The 23,246-nt window shown below is 46.9% G+C and overlaps 9 protein-coding genes across 9 annotated transcripts; 7 read left to right on the plus strand and 2 right to left on the minus strand.

Moving 5' to 3' along the window:
• Window positions 1-780: 780 nt before the first annotated feature.
• On the plus strand, window positions 781-1,959 carry VTP21DRAFT_11456 (uncharacterized protein; the record flags this gene model as incomplete). The annotated part of the gene is made up of 1 exon (XM_069390902.1): window positions 781-1,959. One exon carries the CDS (start codon window positions 781-783, stop codon window positions 1,957-1,959), a length of 1,179 nt encoding a protein of 392 aa, XP_069252087.1.
• A 604-nt stretch (window positions 1,960-2,563) lies between these two features.
• On the minus strand, window positions 2,564-3,046 carry VTP21DRAFT_11457 (uncharacterized protein; the record flags this gene model as incomplete). The annotated part of the gene is made up of 1 exon (XM_069390903.1): window positions 2,564-3,046. One exon carries the CDS (start codon window positions 3,044-3,046, stop codon window positions 2,564-2,566), a length of 483 nt encoding a protein of 160 aa, XP_069252088.1.
• A 1,660-nt stretch (window positions 3,047-4,706) lies between these two features.
• On the plus strand, window positions 4,707-7,289 carry VTP21DRAFT_11458 (uncharacterized protein; the record flags this gene model as incomplete). The annotated part of the gene is made up of 1 exon (XM_069390904.1): window positions 4,707-7,289. The coding sequence occupies one exon, from the start codon at window positions 4,707-4,709 to the stop codon at window positions 7,287-7,289; it is 2,583 nt and encodes an 860-aa protein (XP_069252089.1).
• Window positions 7,290-8,280: 991 nt separating this feature from the next.
• On the plus strand, window positions 8,281-10,610 carry VTP21DRAFT_11459 (uncharacterized protein; the record flags this gene model as incomplete). The annotated part of the gene is made up of 2 exons (XM_069390905.1): window positions 8,281-8,658; window positions 8,727-10,610. 2 exons carry the CDS (start codon window positions 8,281-8,283, stop codon window positions 10,608-10,610), a joined length of 2,262 nt encoding a protein of 753 aa, XP_069252090.1.
• Window positions 10,611-11,696: 1,086 nt separating this feature from the next.
• On the minus strand, window positions 11,697-13,531 carry VTP21DRAFT_11460 (uncharacterized protein; the record flags this gene model as incomplete). The annotated part of the gene is made up of 6 exons (XM_069390907.1): window positions 11,697-12,165; window positions 12,236-12,287; window positions 12,395-12,463; window positions 12,537-12,641; window positions 12,709-13,247; window positions 13,338-13,531. 6 exons carry the CDS (start codon window positions 13,529-13,531, stop codon window positions 11,697-11,699), a joined length of 1,428 nt encoding a protein of 475 aa, XP_069252091.1.
• A 335-nt stretch (window positions 13,532-13,866) lies between these two features.
• Window positions 13,867-14,232, plus strand: VTP21DRAFT_11461 (uncharacterized protein; the record flags this gene model as incomplete). The annotated part of the gene is made up of 1 exon (XM_069390908.1): window positions 13,867-14,232. The coding sequence occupies one exon, from the start codon at window positions 13,867-13,869 to the stop codon at window positions 14,230-14,232; it is 366 nt and encodes a 121-aa protein (XP_069252092.1).
• A 1,010-nt stretch (window positions 14,233-15,242) lies between these two features.
• VTP21DRAFT_11462 (uncharacterized protein) lies at window positions 15,243-16,255 on the plus strand (the record flags this gene model as incomplete). The annotated part of the gene is made up of 2 exons (XM_069390909.1): window positions 15,243-15,301; window positions 15,391-16,255. The coding sequence occupies 2 exons, from the start codon at window positions 15,243-15,245 to the stop codon at window positions 16,253-16,255; spliced, it is 924 nt and encodes a 307-aa protein (XP_069252093.1).
• A 239-nt stretch (window positions 16,256-16,494) lies between these two features.
• VTP21DRAFT_11463 (uncharacterized protein) lies at window positions 16,495-18,988 on the plus strand (the record flags this gene model as incomplete). The annotated part of the gene is made up of 7 exons (XM_069390910.1): window positions 16,495-16,534; window positions 16,614-16,855; window positions 16,931-17,295; window positions 17,360-17,495; window positions 17,595-17,887; window positions 17,953-18,657; window positions 18,739-18,988. 7 exons carry the CDS (start codon window positions 16,495-16,497, stop codon window positions 18,986-18,988), a joined length of 2,031 nt encoding a protein of 676 aa, XP_069252094.1.
• Window positions 18,989-19,293: 305 nt separating this feature from the next.
• VTP21DRAFT_11464 (uncharacterized protein) lies at window positions 19,294-20,465 on the plus strand (the record flags this gene model as incomplete). The annotated part of the gene is made up of 3 exons (XM_069390911.1): window positions 19,294-19,368; window positions 19,482-19,870; window positions 19,946-20,465. 3 exons carry the CDS (start codon window positions 19,294-19,296, stop codon window positions 20,463-20,465), a joined length of 984 nt encoding a protein of 327 aa, XP_069252095.1.
• Window positions 20,466-23,246: the final 2,781 nt, after the last annotated feature.

The following is a 23,246-nucleotide window of genomic DNA, read 5'->3' on the forward strand; positions in this document are numbered from 1 at the left end:
ATCAACCTTAGGTAAAGTCAGGAGAGGATTCCAGGCGCATGCCACAGCAACAACCTCATTTGTGTGTTTGTATCATAGCAACGTAGAGGGTACAAATACTAACACGGCGGGAAGCTTATTTCTTCAAGATCTATTTTCAAACCATAGTGGAAGAGGCCATATCTAGTATAATTAAACATGTAAATTAATGTGCTTAGCTCTCCTTCGGAAAAAAGGGGCCTCTATGATCAGGGTGCAGTAATCGGCTAGGCCCAATAAGTTATAGCAGAAAGAGTGCCTGATTTCCGACTTTAGGTTAATATGAAACATGAATAGAGGCGGCGTGAAAACAAAGGGAAAAAAAATCCTGGGACGATGCCCGGAAGGGAGAGTGGAGCCATACCAAAGCTAGAACTCTATTCCATAATAAAGAAAATATAATAACAGGGATCGACCTTTCACGGCTAAGATCAATCGAATGCAGGTATGATTTCGAAAAAATAAGAGTGTGCTATGCAGCCTGTTCTGTTTTAAATGCTCGGCATTCAATGGACGGCATTGTGTTAAATATAGATGAAAAAAGTATAGCAACTTAGGTTGAAAAATGCTATCAACAGGTTTAAAACGGTAGCTGTACCGCAAGTGAAATCGGATATAAAACGAGAGCATTATTCTTGGTTTCTCTTCTGGGTCTTCGCCTAAACAACTTTATATTTTCTACACACTCTCACTCCTTTTCATCCATACTTGATATCCCTCATTCTTTTGCATTAATATCCTTGCATTTTCATATCAGAAAACATGCGTACTTTCATTCTTCTTACCTTGGCTTTTGTTGGATCTGTGCTGGCTGCTCCTGTCAACGATAATACCTCAGGGGGGGTGAGCCAACTCCCGAAAACGGTCGATCAACCCGCCGCCGTGAGCGGCTGCTCCAGCATTGCTGCTGATGGTCATGGAAAGCGCTCCTGCCGACGGACCTTGAGTAAAGCTGCTGAATTGCAAGAGGATAGTTCCGTTAAAGCCGCTCCGGAGCCGCCAGTGGGGGGCCCCACTGCTCCTGCCGGAGAATCCACAGGAAAGACTGTCAAGAAATCGGATGGACAGCCCGTTAATAAGAAAGCCACAACAAAAGCGGTGGATGACGCTGATTCTACCGCAGAGGCCGGAAAACCTTCAGAGGTAAAGCCTGACGTTCACGCAAAAGAAAAAGTTCCAGCAGCAACCCCAAAGGATCAAACGACCGAGGAAATAGCTAAAACCCCCCAGACTGGGAAGATTACAAAAGGAACATCTCCGGAGGCAGTCACCGAAGGGAATGCCGTGATTCCTGGAACCGGAAATACTGCTGAAAGCAATATCGCCGCTCCGGGAGCGACTGGGGAACCGGAACAAAGTGAGGCCCCCCCAGCAGGCTTGGGTGGAGATTTGGAGCAGACTGAGGAACTGGAAAAGCGTGAAGAGCAGGAGGAGGATTCAACCGGTGAGCCAGTCACCCCTGTGACAAGTGGATCCGAGCAGACGGAGGGTGAGGCAGAGTTTCCGCACCTCCACCGGCGAACTCACTCGTCGAAGACTACGCAAGCAGGAGCACCAGCAGGCGCAGGAGCAGGAGCGGAGAAGGAGAAGGCAAAGGCCGACACTGAGAAGGCTGCTTCGGCTCCTAAAGATACTGCTACACTCCACCGACGAACTCACTCGTTGAACACTGCGGGAGCAGGAGCAGGAGCGGAGGAGAAGGCAAAGGCTGACGTTGAGAAGGCAAAGGCTGACACTGAGAAGGCTGCTTCGGTTCCTAAAAATACTGCTACGCTCCACCGGCGAACTCACTCGTCGAAGGCTACGGGAGCAGGAGCACCCGCAGGAGCAGGAGTAGGAGCCGGAGCGGAGAAGGAGAAGGCAAAGGCTGACACTGAGAAGGCTGCTTCGGTTCCTAAAGATGCTGCTACGCCCAATGAGCCTAAGTCGCAGGGGCAGTAAATTAATTTTATATCCTAATTATTGCTTGTGGCCTTCATGTCCAAGAAATCAATGAAGTTGTCTGGTTTATCGGGAACCATCTCTTTTTTATACCTAAACCTTAGATCCAGGAAATTGAAACCCAATTTGCTTAAAATCTATGTAAGATAAAACTAATAGCTCATCAAGCCAAAATAAGTCACTAGTTAATAACAAGGAAAGTTTTTGAACTTTTGTAAACATAAACTTTAGAAGAGGGACATTTGTTGTAACCATAAAATGTGTGCAATGGAGTGGCTGATGATACTCACAGAGTAACTTTATCATGATTAATACAGGCTTGACGCAAAACAGTGCTCAATGATTGCCCACAAAGTTCATTATAGAGAGAAATAAAGCTGTTACAGCCATTGAGTTCCAAATTGGAAGATTGGAAGATTTAAATCTGGTATGGCGGGGATGAATATATGGAGTAGCAACATAGAAATGCAGCCTTCATTTTACGCGTTGTATATAGGGTTCGTTAATGGATGAATGTAGAGTTGTTTAGACTATCCTACATCGACGCGATGGGAGCCATTTGGCTTGGTATTTTATTATGCTTGTGGGAAAAAATGGATAGAATTTATCTGCGATGTATTCGTCTAAATAGCTTGAGTAACTTATACATTGACCCTGCTTGTTCACTATCTTTAGTGCAATCATCCATTGCGTAAGAAGGGGGATTTATATCGATCTGTACAGTTTGCTCATCCTCCTCGCTGTCATTCAAAACGGCGGGGGGTGGGGGACTAAGCCTATATAATTCCTCGAGCACTTGCTCTGAGATTATCCGCACCTGCGACTCTGATAAGCTTCCCGACGTTTCATTGACTTCGCCATAGGCTGGAAGTAATTCCTTATCGTGTTCGTTCTCGGATGCCTCTCTGTTGCTTTGAACCTCTTGCATTCGTGTCCGAACGCGTGCTGCTAATGAGTTGAGAATCTGGCGTTTTTTGACAAGTCGGAGGTGTAGATAGCAAGATATTATCAAAACAATGAATCCCATGCCTGCCCCGATGGATACGGCCGTCACGAACTGGGTGGGAATGGCAGAGGAGCTGCTCATAGATAAGGATGCGCGTGAAAATGGAGGATGCCGGTTGAATATAGATGAGATCGCCCAGACCGTTTAACCGGGAGGGAATTGGCGACTATATATATGAGGTGTTTGGGGTTGCAATGTACATTGGATTTGCAAATTTTGGATGATGCCAGAATCTACTGATACGGATTATGAGGAGTTGGATTACTAAAGAATGTGCCGCATTAAGGTTGTATGGCTTGGAGAGACTTCAAATCCTGAGTCGATAGCTTGACACATTGTTACGTGGAAGAATGAGGCTTGGACCCTCTCATTTGTCGCAAATACATGGCCATTTGGTCGCCAATGCAAGATTTTACCAAAATGAATTCGTTGACCAAAGAGTCTATTCTTGGCGTCATTGCTCGATTGTCAGGTAAAATGGTGCACTTTCTTGCCAGTCAAAATGGCCAGAAGCTGCCTGCTTTTAGTAGAACGAAAATTCCTGTCGAGGTGGGCATTGGTTCTTGATCCTTATTTGTCATCCCCACATTCTGAAATTCAGGATGAAATCAGGTGCCCACTACTGAATAGAGTAATATTATTAGTATATTTGTCTTAAACAATAGGTCTAAAATGGTCTCTGTGGATGATTTAAGCTTCCTAATACAATTTCATTGGTTTTGCCCATGAATCATTGGCGACAAGAGGAAATGCATTGCCATTTTACTCTGAAGATGGTGATCAAACTGAGTCCCTGCTCTATTTTTTTTAGAGAATCAGGTCGCTGTGAAATTACTTTTGACATGTTTAACTCCTCTCCATCCGCTATGACTGCTTATCTGCGCTGGTGGCTATAATTTTACTAACGCGTAGAAGGTGGATTTGTATTTACGATTGTCTCTTCCAAGAGTGCCAATAGATGTTTTCTAGCACTCCTGTAGAGCACAAAGGGATGCTAAGGATTAAATAAGGAAATTTCATCTAATTGTGGGTCGAGTTATAGAGCTGACGTCTCCTGTTGGCTCCAATCTGCTTATCTTATGATTGAGCAGATTCGAGCATTGCGTACATTAAGTATATTTTATATGCACAGCAAAGACGCAGCCTGAAGACGTCATTCGATGTGAGCCTGGAAAATCGAAATCTCGATTTCACTTAAAGGTAGCATCCAATTGCGCTTGGATCAAGGCTGGTTAGGGAAGGATCTCCTTAAGGTCAAAGCTCCCAATTATATTATTTTTTTGTCCTCTCACTTGCACAGACACACTTCTCCCCCCCTTTTTTTTCTATTAAACTAGCTAAGGAAACCCTGTAGTTTCCTTTGCCGATGATGCTTTTTGTCACCCAGCGATCTTCGCAGCTGGATGCGTATGATTGCCACATCCGAAGCCTGGTTTGGATGATAGTATTACGGAAGATCGTGCACTGTCCTTGCTGCCTTGTCAAGAGCACATAAAGTGTTGGTAAATGCATCTTAGGAACTCGATATAAAAAGAGTGCCCATTTCCCGCGAGAATAAGACTTCTTCACACATCTCCCATCTCCCATATTCAACTCCATTGCAAACAGCAACCACATCCACCTCCCATTTTCTTTTCTTTTTCCAATTCTTCCTATCCAATATCTCCTATACACTCCACATTTTGCTTTCCTCTTACACATCTTCTTCTTCTTCTTCTTCTTCTTCTAACCAACCAACTCCATGAGGAATTTGGCCTTCATCATCGGCCTTATCGGCCTTGCCAATCTTCCCCTGCTTCAAAGTGCACCTCTCCGTGAAAAACGCGCCGCTGACATGTCTTTTGGATCCATCTCCTCACCAGCCCAGGCGGTCGACTCTGAGGAGGGGGCCTATGATGAGACTAGGCTACCCAAAACTCGGGGAAGGCTTTGGAAACGTGGTTTAATCGACGGTACGCTCAACAATCCCCACATTATCGACCACGTCTCCGCACTCGACACCAACATCAACTCCGACCCTCAGACGAGCGAAAATAACAATGCGAATACCCGCGCTGATGGATGCCTCAACAACGCCATCGGCCAGCACCAAAAGCGCCATGGTATGTGCAGGCGTAAAGTCGAAGGTACGGTGAAAGCGCCTGAGCAAGAAAACGAAAAGCGTGGGCTACTGGATGGATCTGCAAACAATCCTCATGTCATCGATCATATCTCTGCACTCAACTCCAACATCAACTCCGACCCTCAGACGAGCGAGAACAACAATGCAAACACGCGTTCCGACGGCTGCCTCAACCATGCCATTGGCCAACACCAAAAACGCCATGGAATGTGTCGCCGCTCAACTCCCGAGGCCAACAAGGAGAAGGCCACGGAGGAGAAGCAGGAGAAGCGTGGGTTGTTGGATGGATCTGCGAACAATCCTCATGTCATCGATCATGTCTCTGCACTCAACTCCAACATCAACTCCGACCCTCAGACGAGTGAACAAAACAATGCAAATACGCGTTCAGAGGGATGTCTCAATCACTCCACTGGACAACATCAAAAACGCCATGGAATGTGCCGCCGTGCAGCTACCGACAGCAACAGGGAGAAAGTCGTGGAGGAACAACAACAACAAGAGAAGCGTGGATTATTGGATGGGTCAGCGAACAACCTTCATGCCGTTGATCATGTCTCCGCACTCAACACTAACATCAACTCGGATCCGCAAACCAGCGAAAACAACAATGCAAACACACGCGCAGATGGATGTCTCAACAACGCAATTGGTCAGCATCAGAAACGCCATGGAATGTGCCGCCGTTCTCACAACAACACCAACCCCAACACTAGCGCCAAGAAAGAAAGCACCAAGAAGGAGAGCGAGAAGGTCGTGGAAGAGAAGCAGGCGAAGCAGGAAAAGCAGGAAAAGCAGGAAAAGCAGGAAAAGCAGGAAAAGCAGGAAAAGCGCGGGCTCTTGGATGGTTCAGCCAACAATCTTCATGCCGTGGACCATGTCTCTGCACTTAACACCAACATCAACTCCGATCCTCAGACGAGTGAAAACAACAACGCAAACACCCGAGCGGATGGATGCCTCAACAATGCCATCGGCCAACACCAGAAGCGCCATGGGATGTGCCGACGAGCCACCACCGAGCAACCCAAGGTAGAGGCGGTGGAAGAGCACGAGAAGCGCGGGGTTTTGGATGGGTCCGCCAACAATCTGCAGTTGATCGACCACGTCTCGGCTCTCAACACCAACATCAACTCGGATCCCCAGACGACGGAGAATACCAACTCAAATACCCGTGCGGACGGCTGCCTCAACAACGCGGTGGGTCAGCATCAAAAGCGCCATGGCATGTGCCGACGTGGACTTGTGGATGGCTCGGCCAACAACCTGCAGCTGGTGGACCATGTCAAGGCTCTCGACACCAACATCAACTCGGATCCTCAGGTCGCCGAGAACACCAACGCCAACACTCGTGCTGAAGGCAAGGGAAACAATGCGATCGGTGAACACCAAAAGCGCGGGCTCCTCGATGGGACACTGAACAACTTGCAACTGATCGACCACATCACCGCTCTTGACACCAATATCAATTCCGACCCGCAGGTCGCCGAGAACACCAACTCCAACACTCGCTCTGATGGATGCTTAAACAACGCGATTGGTGAACACCAGAAGCGGACATGTCGCCGTGGCCTGGTCGATGGCACATTGAACAACCTCCAACTCCTTGATCATATCGATATTTTGACGACCAACATTAACTCTGATCCCCAAGTTGCGGAGAACACCAACTCCAACACGCGTTCCGACGGCACCCTTAATCATGCTATCGGCGAGCACCAAAAGCGTGGTCTATTGGATGGTTCTGCGAACAATCCTCATGTCATTGACCATGTCTCTGCACTCGACACCAACATCAACTCCGATCCACAAACTGCAGAAAGCAACAATGCCAACACTCGATCATCAGGTAAACTGAATCACGCCACCGGACAACATTCGCGACGTGGGCTTCTCGATGGGACTCTGGGACAACCTCACATCATCGATCATGTAGACTTACTCAACACGCTCATCAACTCGAATCCGCAGAAGACCGAGAACAACAATGCCAACTCACGCGCAGACGGGAAACTTAACAATGCCGTAGGTCAACACCAGCGCCGTGGGCTTCTTGATGGGACACTAGACAATCCGCACATCATCGATCATATCGGCCTTCTTAACACCAATATTAATTCCGATCCGCAGACGTCAGAAAACAATAACGCAAATACGCGCGCAGATGGCAAGCTCAACAATGCAATTGGACAGCATCAGTAATCACCGACTTCATCTGGTTATCCAGTATTTTTTTTCCTACTTATCTAATGTATTCTCTTTTCTCTTTTTCTTCTCATTTTTTTCCCTCCTATTTTCCCTCTCTTTCCCTCTCTTTTTTTCCCCCCTTTCTCATATTAAGTTCTCATGAAACATCCTATCATTGACATTTTCAAAATATGATATAATTTCTTATTAATGATTCTGCTGTATCATGATTTTCTTTTATTTTCAATTTTCTCATAACATAGATGCTTTTTTTTTGAATCTTTTATTCTTGGGCATTTTTCGATTAGGCACAATCTTATTAGCTTGTTGTCTGAATAAAATCAGTTTCTTTGTTAGTGAACACTGCTTAGCACTCGAATTTCCTTATTTTTTTTTCCGGTTTGAAAACTTGCCGACGGAATGGAGCAATATCTTGATTTGTAAGAGAAGGGCTATGGTCGCAATGGACTTCTGCAGACGGCATTCGCTGGATATCTTCTCTGCATTCAGGGCATTTGGAAGTTCTGTGGGCGTCCCTATTTAATTTAATATATGTTCTAAGAGGCTCATTAATTATCTCATTTTTAATTTTTCTCTTAATGAGGAAAGGAAGGATTGGTTAATTTGGCAATGTAGAAAGGAGCAAACATGGCCGCCCTCGATCTCTGTGGTACACTCGCGAACAAGTCAATGGAGAGGCAGAGACCAGCATTGTTGTGTGCGCAGCAGATTTTTTTAAATAAAACCGAAACACTAGTGAAAAATCGAAGGACACAGACAATCCTGTTGTCTACTGCGAGTCATCTTGTCCATCTTTTCTCCCGTCCCTCTTCAATATCCCCCTATATCTCCACCGTTAATATCAGTCCTGCCTCTCATTGGGAGAATGGTGTCTGTTTAAATCGCTTTTTTCTTTACCAATTTTTAGTAGACGGACTCTTCAATTTCGCGGCAACCCATAAACCAGCGTTTTTTTTAGACTAAGAATAATTTGGCCCCATCCAAAATGCCGTGTCTAGGATCTCGTAAAAAGAACAAAAAGGCCCTGAACATCACATCCCCAGATCTTATACGCACGCCGTCTGGAGCTTTGCGGCCAGGTTCGCAATCCTCTGTCGTACTGCCAAGTCAGCTCCGCTCACAGCGCACAAGTACTTCGCCGTCGCTTCCCCATTCTCCTCGTGATAGCGGCCAGCTGACCACCCCACCCACTAGCCTCAGCTCGGCTGGATTCCCATCTGGGTCATCTGTCTCATCGGAATCGCTGCCGGGCATCCCCGTGGCAGCTAAGACAACGAGCAGAAACCTGTCGGGATTCTCATTGAGAGGAGGGAAAATCCCAGCAAAGCAATTGAGGGCGGAATTCGATGAATTAAAAATTCAGGTAATTGAATTTAATGAGAAGATGCTCGTGGGTTGGTCATTCAATTCGCTGAGTTATTATTGGTATAGAGCGAGGAGACCCTAAGGAAGCTTGCAGAGAACCAAGAGCTCCTTCGAACCCGCGAGGCTGAACTGGAGGCCCTCCGCAGGCGTCTCGAGCAAGAACAACAATCCCATAATTTACGTACTGAGGAGCTGAAGGCGTCCTCAGAAGAAGAGTCGCGTAAGCTCATTGCAGAACGTGACGCTCTCCTACGACAGCAAGAGGAGCAGATAACCGCTCTGCGCCAGAAGTTGGAGCAAGAGCAAGAGAAAAAAGCGGAGGAGGAACGCATCGCTCTGGATGAATTGGATAAGTTGAGGATAAAGAATGAAGAGACGCTCAGGCGCTTGGCTGAGAAGGAGGAGATGCTGCGGGTGCACGAGCAGGAGTTGGAGAAACTTCGCCTGGAGTTGGATGAGGAGCGAAGAGTGGCCATGGAGACGGTGGGTGAGGTTGAGGGGTTGAAAGAGGAGAAGGTGGAAGCACTCAGGAAGCTTGCTGAGAAAGAAGCCTTGTTAAGCACGCACGAGGAGAAACTCGATGAATTACGCCTGAAACTCGAGCAAGAGCGTGCGGAGGCTGTGGTCATGCCGGCACTGGAGGAGGTGAACCAGCAGCTTGCTGAACTGCACGAGCGTCATGAGGATTTGACGCAGCGTCTGGCCCAAAAGGAACAAGAGCTGGAGAATGTTCAGAAGATGCTGGCCTCGCAAGCCCAGCCTACGTTGGAGGTGGATGAGGCAAAGAAGAAGCAATTCCGTCGCCTAACGGTGGAGCTGGAGGCCGAGCGGGAGATGATGGCTCGGCTTGAGGAGCTGACGCAGGAGCTGGAGGCCCAAAAGCAGGCGCACGAGACCGCCCTTGCTCTCCACGAGCAGGTGGTGGCCGAGAAGGACTCCCTGCTCAGGGAACACCAGCAAGCTCTCGAGGAGATGCAGCAGTCCCACCAAAAGGCTCTCGACTCTCTAGCGGAGAAACATCGTTTCGCTCTCGAGGAATTGCGGCGACGGCATCATGCCGAGATTCAGGAGTTAAATGAGCGCATCGAGAGATCCAAGCACGAGAAGTTGGATCACGAGTTTGAAAAGATGCTGGCGGAATTCGAACAGACTCGCCACAACAACGAGGTCCAGATCGAGTCGCTCCGGGCTGACCAACAAGCCGAGCTCGACACGCTGCAGCAATCCCAGCAGACACAACTCGACTCCTTGCGCAAGACCCAAAATCGCGCCACGGCCCAGTGGCGCCGGCAATCCGCATTGTTCATCAAGCCTACGGAGGCGGTTTCGTGGCCTGCCCCGCAGCCCCTAAGCGTCCTGCGAAAGACTACATTGCGGCACGTGGAGCCTCCTAAGGAGCGCAAGATCACTGACGACGGATACAACCTCGACCCGGAAAGCCATCTTGTCCAGGTGTACATATCTTCGGTGAGCGGGAGCCTGACAATCAAACGGCAGCAGGAGGAGATCAGGCAGATGCTTGCAGCCCTTTCCATCCCATTCGAGGAAATTGACATTGCGGCGAGCGAGCGGGCTCGCAAGGTCATGCGCGAGCGAAGCGGACTGAGAGAAGTCCCGCAGGTATTCGTTGGAGGAGAGTATCGCGGCTCCCATACCGATATCAAACAGGCGCAGGATTTGACAGTCTTTTTGCAGGCGCGTGCTCAGCGCAGGGAAAACGAGATGGGTCGGGGGGAGGCCAATGGATGCTCAGCACCGGCCCCCACTCTGCAGCAAAATGGGGAGCGCTCGCCTGTGTATCCTTTGAAGCATGGCCACGGGCGCGAGAATACCCCCTGCTCGCAAGAGGCTCACAACGACGCCACTGACGACGACCAAATGTTTCGGATGTTAGAGAAAGAGCTGCAAGAAGGAAAAGTGGATGCCGCGCTGGTCCTGGCAGATCTGTAAATGAAGAGAGCTTGCTTTCTTTATCCTGCTTCATTCTCGGATGGATATTTCTCGAGTGCGAAATTGTGTTATAATACTAAACCAACCCCCTCTTTTATGTACTTTTTTTTTAATCTCTCCTCTCCTTTATATATATAAATATATAAGCCTATTATTTGCTTCTCTTTTCACTTAGTTCTTTACATTATTAGTACTAGTAATCCTCTTTCTATTTTTTTTTATTATCATTATTTTATTCGGATGTGCTCTTTGGGCTCACTCTCCTTTTTAATTAACCTTCCATTCCCCTCCATGGCCGATTTTTCGAATATATCTATCTTTTGCTATGCATCATCAAGTGCTCTTCCTCTCTTTCGTTCCCTCACTTCAAGATGGGTGCGAAAAATTCAAAAATCAACCAAGTATGATTTTTGGGTTGAGGATGAAAGGAGCATACCAAAGAACCAATAACGGACTTGTACGGACCTAAAGTCTCATCCATTTCGCGTTCTTCTATGAATGAGGGAGCTAGCGGGATTCGAGCACTTTTGGCTAGATTCTCCTAGCCCATGGAATATTTTTCACCCCTTTAAAGTCTTGTTGGAGCTCCTTAGAGTAGGGTATCAGTCAATGCCATTAGTAAGGATGAGGTGTTGGTCACCCAGCCATCAAGTCTCCAAAATGGCATTATTTGGACACTCGTTGGTAAATGGTGCCATAATTAATGTTATCCATCGGGATGCGGAAATATTGCCACCGGCCATAGGCAAAATCCGTTCATTAATGGATGAGTAAATACAAACACGCTAATGCAGCGAAACGTCATTTGGTACTGCCAAAGACTATCTGATAATAAAAAGACTTTATTATGTGCATGGGAGAGGAGAGGAAGATAGTAGAGAAGAAGAAGAAGGAAAAAAAATAGAGAAACGTAAATAGGCTGCCTCTGTGCAGCTATATATACACTCGCCCATATATATATATATATATATAGAAAACAACGTCACGTCGATCGAAAGTGGAAGAAAAAATTTTGTGCAATAAATTAAGGACAATACATACAAGTTATAATACAAAGGACTATTTACAAAACAGACCATTCCTTCATTAGTACATTGGGCTATTATTAAAGCTGTGGTGCTGTTCCCTGTAATCGTGGAGAATATCTTCTCTCCACCTTCGCTCATGCATTGGAGATACTGCGACCTGCTGATCCAATCTACTATGGTGAGGCATTCTACGATGAGGTGAGAGTCTCAAGTCGTCGTCAACCGTCAAGGTCAGTCGTGGAGGGGGCTGCAGAGTCTCTGCGTGATCTTCCGACCTGGTTCTCTCTGGTCTTTCCCTACTACTTGGAGTATGATCCATCGGATCAGTGGAAAGTTGAGAGAGTTTCTGAGATTCTCCGGGTGTATCAGCGCTCAGGAGGGATCGCACATCTTCTATGGAGACTGATCGTAGATCAGCTGCACTTGCATTTGAGCCTGAGAACGGCATATTCTTTTTGCTGAAGACCCAGTCATCCGGATTGGGTGGGGGTTGGGAAGTAATGGCATTCAATTCACGCTTTAGGACCCTGTATAATAAAAAGGTTATCGACAATGAAAAAAGAAATAGAGCAGCATGGTGGGGCTCACACTACTTACTTGCAGAAATCGTCAAGTGGGAGATCATTCGCATCGTATCCAAATGGATCCTCTGAGAAAATAGAGCACAACAAGACAGTAAAGAAGTTAGAGGTACGATATTCGTTGGCACTTGAAACAGAGGCAGGGAGAGGGAGGAGGAGGAGGGGGGGAACATACCAATTTCTGCGCCAATGCTCTCAATTCCTAGGAGAATGAACGAAGTTACACAAGCCACGATGATATTGACTAAAGAAAGACCCCCGAGTTAACTTGGAATTTCACATCCGAAGCTTCCTCTTGCTTATCAAAGAGCTTTTACCATAGCCAAGGTTCACAAGTTGGAACGGCAGGGAAAGACAGTAGATCCACACACATACGCGTAGATGAATGGCGTACGCAAATGGCATTGGCGTAGTCCGGACTCCTACACGATCGAAGAGGGGGTTAGGATTCCAATTTTCTTTCTCCCCCAAGGAACTTCTTCTACTGACTCTCAAAGCCTGCTAAACACTCTACCAAAGCGTTCAACAACGCGTAGAGATCGGAAATGGCCACGACGCTCGCTTTCTCTAGGGCATTCACCTCTCGGATGTACGAGCTTAAATAGTAGGAGATTTCCAAAGGGAGATTGCCTGGCGGCGGGCTATCCTCGCTCTTCTGTGCGTAGTACCACGGAAGATGGGAAAATTCCAAGGAGCGTGCCGCATCGGGGAGGTCTCTTAAGCAAGGAATCAGCTTCAACATCAGAAGCCTCTTTTCCGAGGGGGGTTCTAACACGGCGGTATTTATAGCCGAACTCGAATACTGAGGGATATGCGCAAGTAGTTCACGAAGATCGTCGTAGTTGGTGCCAAACTCGGCGCGGAGGTAATGTTTTGTTGCGACAGCAAAAGCGAGCAGGAGGTTTATAGCGCCCTTCTTGGAGAGGACGTCCACGGCAGTCTCCTCGTCCACTTGCACCCAAATTAGGCGGGAAAAATTGCGTATAACCACTATCATAGTGCTCCAGAGACGCCGGCCCTCCCAGTATCTTAACGAGATGGGGGGCAAGAGAGGAGATAAAAACAGACTCAATCCATGACATGACATAGCTAATGGCCCATGTTATCCTCATGCTTACCTCTCATAGGCTATGTTAGTTCGGAAAACGAGCAGCAAGGATATCACCATACTGATGGTGGTGAGTAAAGAGGTGCCGATATTGAGGCTCACCGGCGTCTTCTGATCGATGAGGGTGACGGCAGTCGCGAACACAGTTACGACAATGGTGCCGGGAATATTTCGGGAGATGGCCGATGCAGTCCGCAGGAACATGATGGGATGAGAGGAATGGTACGTAGGCTAGTTTATGGCAGATTAAGGTATGCGGTGCGAAAACGCAAAAAGTGAGAAATAAGGGGGGGAAAGGCACTCGAGAGCCAAACGGACCCAAAGTCTACCCTTGTTGTGTTCTAGCGGTGACTTCATTCCCCATCCCTCATCCCTGGTACTGAGAGACGCAGTGGTCCGTGCGCGCCTTGATTTAAACTAGGGGATCGGCGAGCGGAGCGCCAAGCAGGCCTCTCACTCGCCGGCCGGGCTCTGATCAAACATGGAGGGGCCAGTGGGATAGAGTGCAAGCGTGACTCTTATTTTAACACCGAGCCAGCATGAAACCGATCATGTCATTACGGCTCCCCTTTTCCCGGCGGCATGAGCAGGCTCTTCCTTTCAAGGGATGGAGCCCCCCCGCCGGATTGGAGCGGTCTAATTGCATCAGTCCCCTCTGCATATGCCCTCGTCGTATCGACCTGATCCTTCCCCTCCGGCTCCTGGGTTGTTCCTATTTTGTGCCTCGCTCTATCCCGGTTAAGCCTTCTGCCCATTATGGGGGCTGGGCCTTTGCCAACGGTGACCATGGGCCCGATAAGGTGCCCTCCTTCTCCTCCATATACCCGCAATGCAGCCCCGCCGGATTTGGCTGGTCAAACCTCCTCCGTCCACAGGGACGTCAGGTCTCGATCGCAGAGCTGTAACCTCGAAACATGCGCTCCGACTCGCCTCCTAAACGAGCGATGAAAGATGGTGCAATGGGGACCGAGGTTGCAAGCGGCTTCAAGAGGCTCCCAGCAGAGAGCTTGAGAAGGCAACGAGATTGTATTTGGAGGAGAATGAAAAACCAAGATTCAAAATGAGGGAGGGGGGAGTGGTTAATGCGCAGTGGCTTGCTCTCCAAGTTAACGGAGACTCGCAGGAGAATATGCTTATAAATTCGCTTTATCCTAGTAATGCTGAGATTTCATCTGTAATAGCTCACACCCAAGTCGACACAAGTATGTTCTCCTCACGACTACATCGATCTGGTTGCTAAGGGGAATGTCTCTTGAATGGTACGGGCCCAACCGTTTGTACTAATAGGGATAGGCTATTGTTGTTCAGCGCTTCAGCCTATTGTGCCTAGATACACCTTCTCTGTTTATAAATGGCCTAAAAGTACGAGATTAGTCTGTTTCTTCAAGCGAACGCGAGATTTGGCAACTAGGCTCTTCAACCCCATTGTTTCATTATATTGAATTAAAGCCTAGCAAAAGCCACGTGAGAAGACGCTAACTGGCTAATGGCCAGAACGATACTCCATAGCTCTAGTACTAATTGTAGAGACGGCCGTCTGAGTAACCGAACTGCAGCTCAACGAGAATCCCTCCATTGCAGCTGCTACGAAGCTCACGCGATTGCGACGGAAGGAGATGGATTAGGAAAAATGAACGGTAGCCCTAACTTAAGCCTAATTAGGGCACGCAGGATAAAGACGGAAATATCAAAAAAACCTGACACAAGCCGCTCTTAATTCCGACCAAAAACAGAGTTTGTGATCTCGATCATACATTAGAGTGAGCGGAAAGATAGGCAAGGAGAGGGTGTCCGGTGGCTAATCAACGGTGCTTTCAGTCGCTTGTTTTTTCCTTCCATATTTCATTTCTATATCCCCCCCTTCCTATTCACCCACATGGTCATGACCACAGAGTGACCGATAATCTCCTGGCAAATGCGAATATCATATCATCAGAGAAATGCATTAGAATCCTTGTCACTCTTTGCAAGAGAGTATGTAGCCCATTTGATGGCTGCTGAAGAATTGATGATGTTGGTCCTAATCCTCCCATTCTCTCTACCCATCCTTACCAAAGTGATAGAAATAACTTAACTGTGAATCAACCTCCTCCCAGTTCCGACGACGGCGTGCAAGGGATGAGCTCCACCTTGCTCATCCTGGAAATTGTCGTTCTTGCCCTCCTTCTCATAGGATTGGGCGTCTGCTACTATGTGGCGCGCGTGAGGAAGCGGAGGAATGAGGCCGAGCGCCAGCTTGCCAGAGATGAAATGGTAGAACGCGCTAGATTCAGTGATGAAATCGGATTCGATAATGAGCCTGTGCCTGCATACACGTCGGGAGATAGTGTCACGCTCACCGATGAAATGGTGAGAAGAATCAGCGAGCAGTCTGTGATACGGCGGTTGAGTGCCTACAGCGCCAATAGCACCAGCACCAGTGAGGTTGGCAGTAGAGGGAGAAGAAATACGCTAAATGGAGCGGCGGAATGGCATAGAGGTGGCGGGGGCGATTTTCAGGCCATACCCCTAACCCGACACATGAGAGGGCTACCGTCGTCATCCTCCGATGTGGCTATCAGCTCTCTATCGCCCCCATATCGCTCCTCCCCATTGGACTGGGACACTATATTCCGGACATTCCGTGAGTTTGGGCCAGGCGATTGCTCGGTTCCTGGCCATCCTCCACCGCCCGATTATGACAGCGTGGTTGGGCGGCCTCGTCAAGAAGATGATGACGATCTGGAGATTATAGGGCTGCGCTATATCACGAGAGAGCCACGATTGCCCGATCCAGCACCACCTCAACCGATCTCGACAAATTCAGAGGAGACGAGGATAGCCACCGAGGAACCCCAGCAAGGGTTCCCCCAAGATACTGAACACAATGATGGCGATACCGACACCCCAACCGACACCCCAACCGACATCATTGGCAACCCCCATTGAACTCTCCGTTTCATGCTGGTCATCAAAGAATAGATTTATTTTTATTTCTTTATTTGTTTTTTATTGTTATTGCACACAGTCTTCCAGGCCTCTTAGCGGCATGCGGTGTGGCTTGGATTTTCGACTTGGAATCCAATTTTTCTCACCTTACTGTAATCTACTACCGAAGTAAACCACTTCTTAATCCTGTTCATCCATTCCACCATTTTGAAAAAGGAGGGTAGATAAAGGAGTAGATAATGACCACACGACAAAGAGTCATCAATGCAATAAGAAAAGGTATTGCTCTATACCCGCATTGCCTTCATAAAAACGCGACATTAATTAGATTGCTCTCTCATTGCGCGCTCATGTAAAGGCGAAACGTATGAGCTCAAATCGGAGCTTAACTCCGAATACCCGGACCGACGAAAGGAGGCCGTTAAGCGCGTAATAGCGAACATGACGGTTGGCAAGGATGTCAGCTCACTTTTTCCCGATGTGTTAAAGAATATGCAAACGGAGGATCTCGAGTTGAAAAAGCTCGTCTACCTCTACCTGATTAACTATGCAAAATCGCAGCCGGAGCTTGTCATCTTAGCGGTGAACACATTCGTGAAGGCAATTATTGAATCATCCTTTCTCTGAAAGTCTTTCTTCATGGAAAATGGCATCGGCTCACCTGGTTATTTTTAGGACACGGATGACACCAATCCATTAATTCGCGCCCTCGCCATGCGTACCATGGGTTGTCTGCGCGTCAATAAAATTGTCGACTATTTGTGCGATCCATTGCGAAAGTGCTTGCGTGATGAGGACCCCTATGTGCGTAAGACAGCTTGTCTATGCGTAGCAAAGCTACACGACCTCGATCCTACGCTCGTCTTCGAAAATGAATTCGTCGATAGGCTGAAAGAGATGGTTTCGGATTCCAACCCAACCGTGGTTGCCAATGCCATCGTTGCTCTTCAGGAGATCCAGGAGAGTTGCAGTAAACCCCTGCTGGTCGTTAACACTCCCATCTTGAACAAGCTCCTGGTGGCATTGAATGAGTGTACAGAGTAAGCGGATATCCTAGCTTCCTGTCCAAGATTCCGTTGTAAGCCCATTTTCTATGCTTTTTAGATGGGGCCAAATTGCGATTTTATCGGTGTTGGCTGACTACCGTCCCGTGGACTCGAAAGAGGCGGAATACGTGTGCGAAAGAGTGTTGCCCAGATTATCGCATGCCAATGGGAGCGTTGTTTTGGCCACCATCAAAGTAGGTGGAATTCGCTCTCCATCTCCCCATCTGTTCATACAAGTGCAGGCAGAGTTGTATGTCTGATCTACCTTCTTTTCCCTATTCTTTTATATTTAGGTCCTCTTGATATATATGCGCCGTATACGAAATGGAGAATTGACGTCCCAACTCCTCAAGAAAATGACGCCTCCCCTCGTTACCCTTTTAGCCTCGGCTCCGGAGTTCCAGTATGTCGCCTTACGCAACATCAATCTTATCCTCCAAAAGCAGCCTGATCTGCTCGCCAAACAAATACGGGTTTTCTTCTGTAAATACAATGACCCACCCTATGTGAAGTCAGAAAAGCTTGAGATTCTGACCCAGCTCTGCTCTGAAAGCAATGTTGACCAGTTACTTTCCGAGTTGAAGGAGTAAGTGGAGCCCCCCTCCATTTCCCAAGTTGGACCTTTTTTTAATTTTTATGGGGGACCTGTAGATACGCCAATGAGGTCGACGTTGATTTTGTGCGGCGTGCTGTACGAACCATTGGTCGTTGCGCGGTCAAGATCGAGGCAGCTTCGGAGCGATGTATTAATGTTCTCCTTGATCTCGTTAACACCAAGGTGAACTATGTAGTGCAGGAAGCCATCATCGTGATTAAGGATATCTTCCGTAAATATCCGAATCGATTTGAGGGAATCATTCCCACCCTGTGCGAGAACATTGACCTGCTTGACCTTGAGGAGGCCAAGGCCTCCCTCATTTGGATCATCGGCGAATATGCTGAGCAGGTGGTTAACGGCGCAGATATTATCGAGAGTCTGCTTGAGGGCTTTCCGGATGAAAATGTCCAAGTGCAGCTACAATTGCTCACGGCCACCGTTAAGCTGTTTTTGAAGCAGCCCAACTCCGCGCAGGATCTAGTGCAACGCGTGCTGAAACTCACTACCGAATGCGACAACTCGGACTTGCGGGATCGAGCCTACATATACTGGCGGCTGCTGTCGACAGATCCACAGGCGGCAAAAGCGGTCGTGCTCGCAGAAAAGCCCCCCATTGTGATGGAGGAGGGCAAGCTGTCCGGCGCCGTGCTCGAGGAGATGATCGACCATATCGGAAGCATATCCAGTGTTTATCACAAGCCACCGGAGACCTTCTTAGGTGGAAAGTATGGCGCCGACCGAGTGAAAAAGAGCATTGAGTAAGCTGCAGTGGATTTTTTTTTTCTTGTGACGTAGTGGGTGACAGATGACTAACGAGAATTTCCTTTGCGTTACCCCAGCCAAATCCACCGAGAGGAGGAGGAATCTAACCAGAATAAGGGCAATCTCGAGAACTTACTGGACCTGGAGTTTGGCGAGTCTCTCGTCACGGATGCGAGCCCCAGTACCACCACGGCCCCTAGCAAAGGGGGCGTGGATGAGCTAATGGATATCTTCGGTGGTGGATCTGGATCTGGATCGAGCGTGGTGAATCCGACTCCATTGGGCTCGAAGCCGAAAAGCAACGACCTGCAGGACCTGTTATTTTAGAGTTTAGATAGTTCATTTGTTTGGTCTTCGATCGACTCCTCCATGCAAAGGGCTTGTTTCTTAATTTTTTTGTTTTGTGAATTGTAATATTTTTTCTCACCCAATATTAACAAAAATGCCTCTTAACTTAACCCCAGATATTAGCTTATGCTGCCATTCTATCACATTGGTGTGATTTTTGCTTAGACCAGCATAACCTTTTGTGGCAAACTCATTCCTATTACAAAGACAAATTGGGGAATACTGATATAAGAGGTGGCCCAGTCGCTCCTACTTTCTCCGCTTGGAATATCATTTTTTGCACCATGTCCAATTCAATCGGGCGGGCTGCATTCATCTACAATCCAACCGCCGGAGGAAGCCGTGCCGTGTGGGAGAAGGTAGGTGCAAGATCCCTGCTCACTGCATTTCATGATTTCGGCCTCTCTTCACGCGTGGAATCCTTGACTAATTCCGACTACCCCGCACTTTCTCCTTTCATTTTGCATAATAGATAAACTCCCGTGTTGAAGCCCTCTTCCCCGGCTATTTGGCCTGCCGCACCCTCCATGCAGGACATGCTGTTGATCTTGCCAAGGAAGCCATTGCACAAGATTGCAAGCTTCTTGTTGCAGTGGGCGGAGATGGAACCATCAGCGATGTAGTCCATGGTTACATGCTTGCCGAGGGGGCTGAAAAAGGAGCATGCATCGCCGTGATCCCAGCCGGAACTGGCGGAGATTTCATAAGGACACTGGGCATTAAAAGGGATCCTCTGAAGGCGCTGAATATGTTGGCCAATGGAAAGGTGAAGAAACTGGATGTGGGGAAGGTGAAGTATAAGGACTTGAAGGGCGAAGCGAAAGAGAGGCACTTCATCAACATTTGTAGTTTCGGGATAAGGTAAAGCGCTCGTGGATATTTCATTATCGAATTCGCAACCAAGTGGCTAAATGGACTTTTTTCCCGGTTTTCCAGCGGCCTTATTGTCAAAAATGTCGAATCCTCCCGCCTCTCCAAGCTCTTTGCCCGCCGACTCGTCTACTGGCTACATACCGTGCTTGCATACCTCTTCAACTACTCGACGGTGCGCACACGGATCCAGCACACGCTTGCAACCGAATCGGCCGCAGGTCCCCAATCCACTTCAGAGCATCGTGTTGATCTCACTGTCCACGCTATCTGCAATGGACAGTACTTTGGCGGCGGAATGCGCGTTGGTCCTGGTGCCGATCCGTCCGATGGTGTCTTTGACGCAATATGTGTGCACAATGTTGGAGTATGGGATGCATTAACGAAACTCGCGAGCGGCCTCCCCTCTGGAACCCACATTGAGAAGCTGGGCAACCGCAAGGCAGGGCTGGAGAGAACAACCGTGGTCAAAGCCGATGCAGTGGACGGCGAGGTGGTGTACGTTGAGGCTGACGGGGAGCCGATCGGGAAGCTGCCCATAGAGGTAGAGATCTTGCCACAAGCTGTCCAGTTTCTCCTTCCCTAGATTCGCCCGTATTTTGTACGGTTCTTGTGCTAACGCTTTAATGCTTTTGCTTTGGTTGTTTTCTTGCTGTTTGCTTGCCACGTCCTTTTAGTTTGATAACCCTTACATGATTAATCCTAATAATTACTTTTTTATTTGCTCTTTTTGCTGGTCGGTCTTGGATTACTCCAAGTGACCGGTTTTGCAGGAGAAGCTGCGAGCTGATTCATATTTATTTTGATGATGTGTTGTTGTTTGTTCTTTTACATTTAAACACTGAGTGTGGGATACCAAAACTTATTGATAAAGTAATATTCTTTGTTCAATGACGCCCACTAAAGCTCGCAACAAAAATCAAAGTCTAGACATTCTCAGGCTTGAATCACGGCTATGTATTACTACGACTACGACAATTAGACATTGAATAGAGAAAACAGATATAGGTTTGAAGGAAAACTAGCAGGGGCCAAAAGACTTTCTGACTCGATAGCCGGAATTAATTAATGCACTTGGAGATTCGTCCTTATCAAGTTAGAGAAAACGTGGCATTTGGAACATCCGTTTCCGGAATCAAATCAGTCTTTGCGGACAAAATGGATATTGGCGGACGGAGCCGTATCGAGAGTGAAAAGGGAATCATAGCTGATGCCGAACAGAAAGACGTGGTGAAGCATTGATTTTACTCCACAGGTCTATGGGGTAATCAAACTTATCTGGTTTTCGAATCCAATGAAAACGTCAGGGTATGCCGGCTTGAAAATGCTTGTATGGAGAAGATATGTCTTGACCAATATCGTGAATAATCTGTTTGTTTCGCCTCCGCTTTTTCTCCCTGAGAACTGCGCCGGCGCGAATAAACAGAAAGGTCCAAGCGCCAAACCATCCGCTGACATCGTTATATCTGTGGATCTGTCTCTTAAATTAAGGAGCAAACTGGCACTGTTTTCACGAATCCGAGAGAACCATCTCCGACACATACGTTTATCCCAGAAGCCTTATTTGTACCCGAGACTGGCCTGCCGAAGGCCAAATAGAGTAATCGGACGCTCAAGCCAACATCTCGAATATAGGGCGGAGTGAAGTGTTTCAGTTGTCCTTCAGTGGGGAGGTGATAAGGGCATTGGTGTCTGGAGAAAAATCCTCCAAGTTCAAGTATGAAAACCGGAAACAATCCGACTTCTTATAACTGTGCACCCTACGGTAGCGTAGAGCTAATTTCATCCAAGGACCTTGTTCTGAGAAGCACTCAAGTAAAAGAACCAGAGGAAATATTTGCGTTGGAGAGTCCAGGTAATGTCCCTGGATCATCTTATGTACGGGAAGGGTCATTAGAAATGCTTTTTCCCAAAAAAATAAATATAGACTCTATTTTTGCCAAAAAGGACCTTTGCCCAAAGTATTTGATAAAAAAAATCATAGAATAAGTCTCTGATAGTATTGGAGTGCATCTCATCTCCATGAACATGCATCCAACTTCCTCCGAGGTATGTTTATATATCTTCCGAAGAAGCGGTCTACCATTTGGACCCCACGATTTCCACAGTATTAATCCTCTCTAAATAAATTAACTTAGCCATTTTTTTGCCATATACATTGAATGATCAAAATAACAAGAGAAGACAGTAAAGATTGTTCAATGTGATATATTATATGGCGAGGATAGATTAAGTTCACTTTGGGCAAAGAAAGATGAAGAAGAGAGGAAAAAACATTATTTTTTTTTTTGTTAGGAAGATTTTTATTAAAAAGTATTCTTTTTCGTTCTTAAGAAAGGAAATTGATAGATATCAGTAAGCAAGAAATACATGTAAGAAATGGTAGAGAGTGTACATCCCTTTCTTATTTTTCAAGGGAAGTGGTATAGGAGAGAGAGAAGGAAAAAAAAAGATTGGAATACGGGCGGTAGGGTATTCGGCGTAGTCGTATTGGAGCTAAGTGTTTTGGATGAAGGATATTTCGACTCCTTGGTCTTGTACCCAACTTCCCTTACACCAAAGTTCTTGTAAATCTTCATTTTTATCCTTTATGGACGCTGATCACCACTTGGAGAGAAAAAAATTCTTTTTTTTTTTTTCCTCTAAGGGCACGAGAACATGCGTCCTGTGGTTTATTTAAACTATATTACATATGAGGGAATCTTCTGAACAAGCTTATTAGGTACAAGAAAACAAGGGATGAAGCTCAAAGAGTTCCGTGCTTAAGAGGATCAAATTATGTATTCTTTGCTTCCTCGAGATCGAAAACTACTTCTTTGTTATCATCGATCCGGATTAGCGAGCTCTTTCCCCATTTCTGCTTGAGATTTTCTTCAGCTTTATTTCTCTGCTTGTATCCATTGTCGTTTGATTGCTATGAGTAGGTCTGATTAAAAGATATGAGAGAAAAAATTCGTTGGCCAAAAAAGCCCAATCGAAAATTTGCCCTTAAAATTTTTCTGAAGATTCTAATTACTGTCGTAAACTAGAGCGAGATAACTAGGGGATACTCGGGGAACATAGGTAAAACTATAGATTTATTCAAGAACAAGGTGTGTATGTTGGAAGTTCTCATTAGAGTGTTCCTTTTATACTATAAGATATAATAACTATTTAACCTGTTGACTAATAAAGCTAATGAATACTGGTTTATATCCAGTTACTAATTAATTTTTTTTGATCAATCAACGGAGACTTTATTAGTTTCCGTAGCTTACAGGAGTTTAATGATTACAATGAAATAAGAAAAGGGGGGAATAAAGGGTAAATTAGATGTATATAGTGATCGGGTATTTGGTGAAAGGTATGAAGTAAAGAGGAGGGGAGG

This window comes from Calcarisporiella thermophila (assembly GCF_041956535.1).
Source record: "Calcarisporiella thermophila strain CBS 279.70 unplaced genomic scaffold VTP21scaffold_9, whole genome shotgun sequence".
NCBI lineage: Eukaryota > Fungi > Calcarisporiellomycota > Calcarisporiellomycetes > Calcarisporiellales > Calcarisporiellaceae > Calcarisporiella > Calcarisporiella thermophila.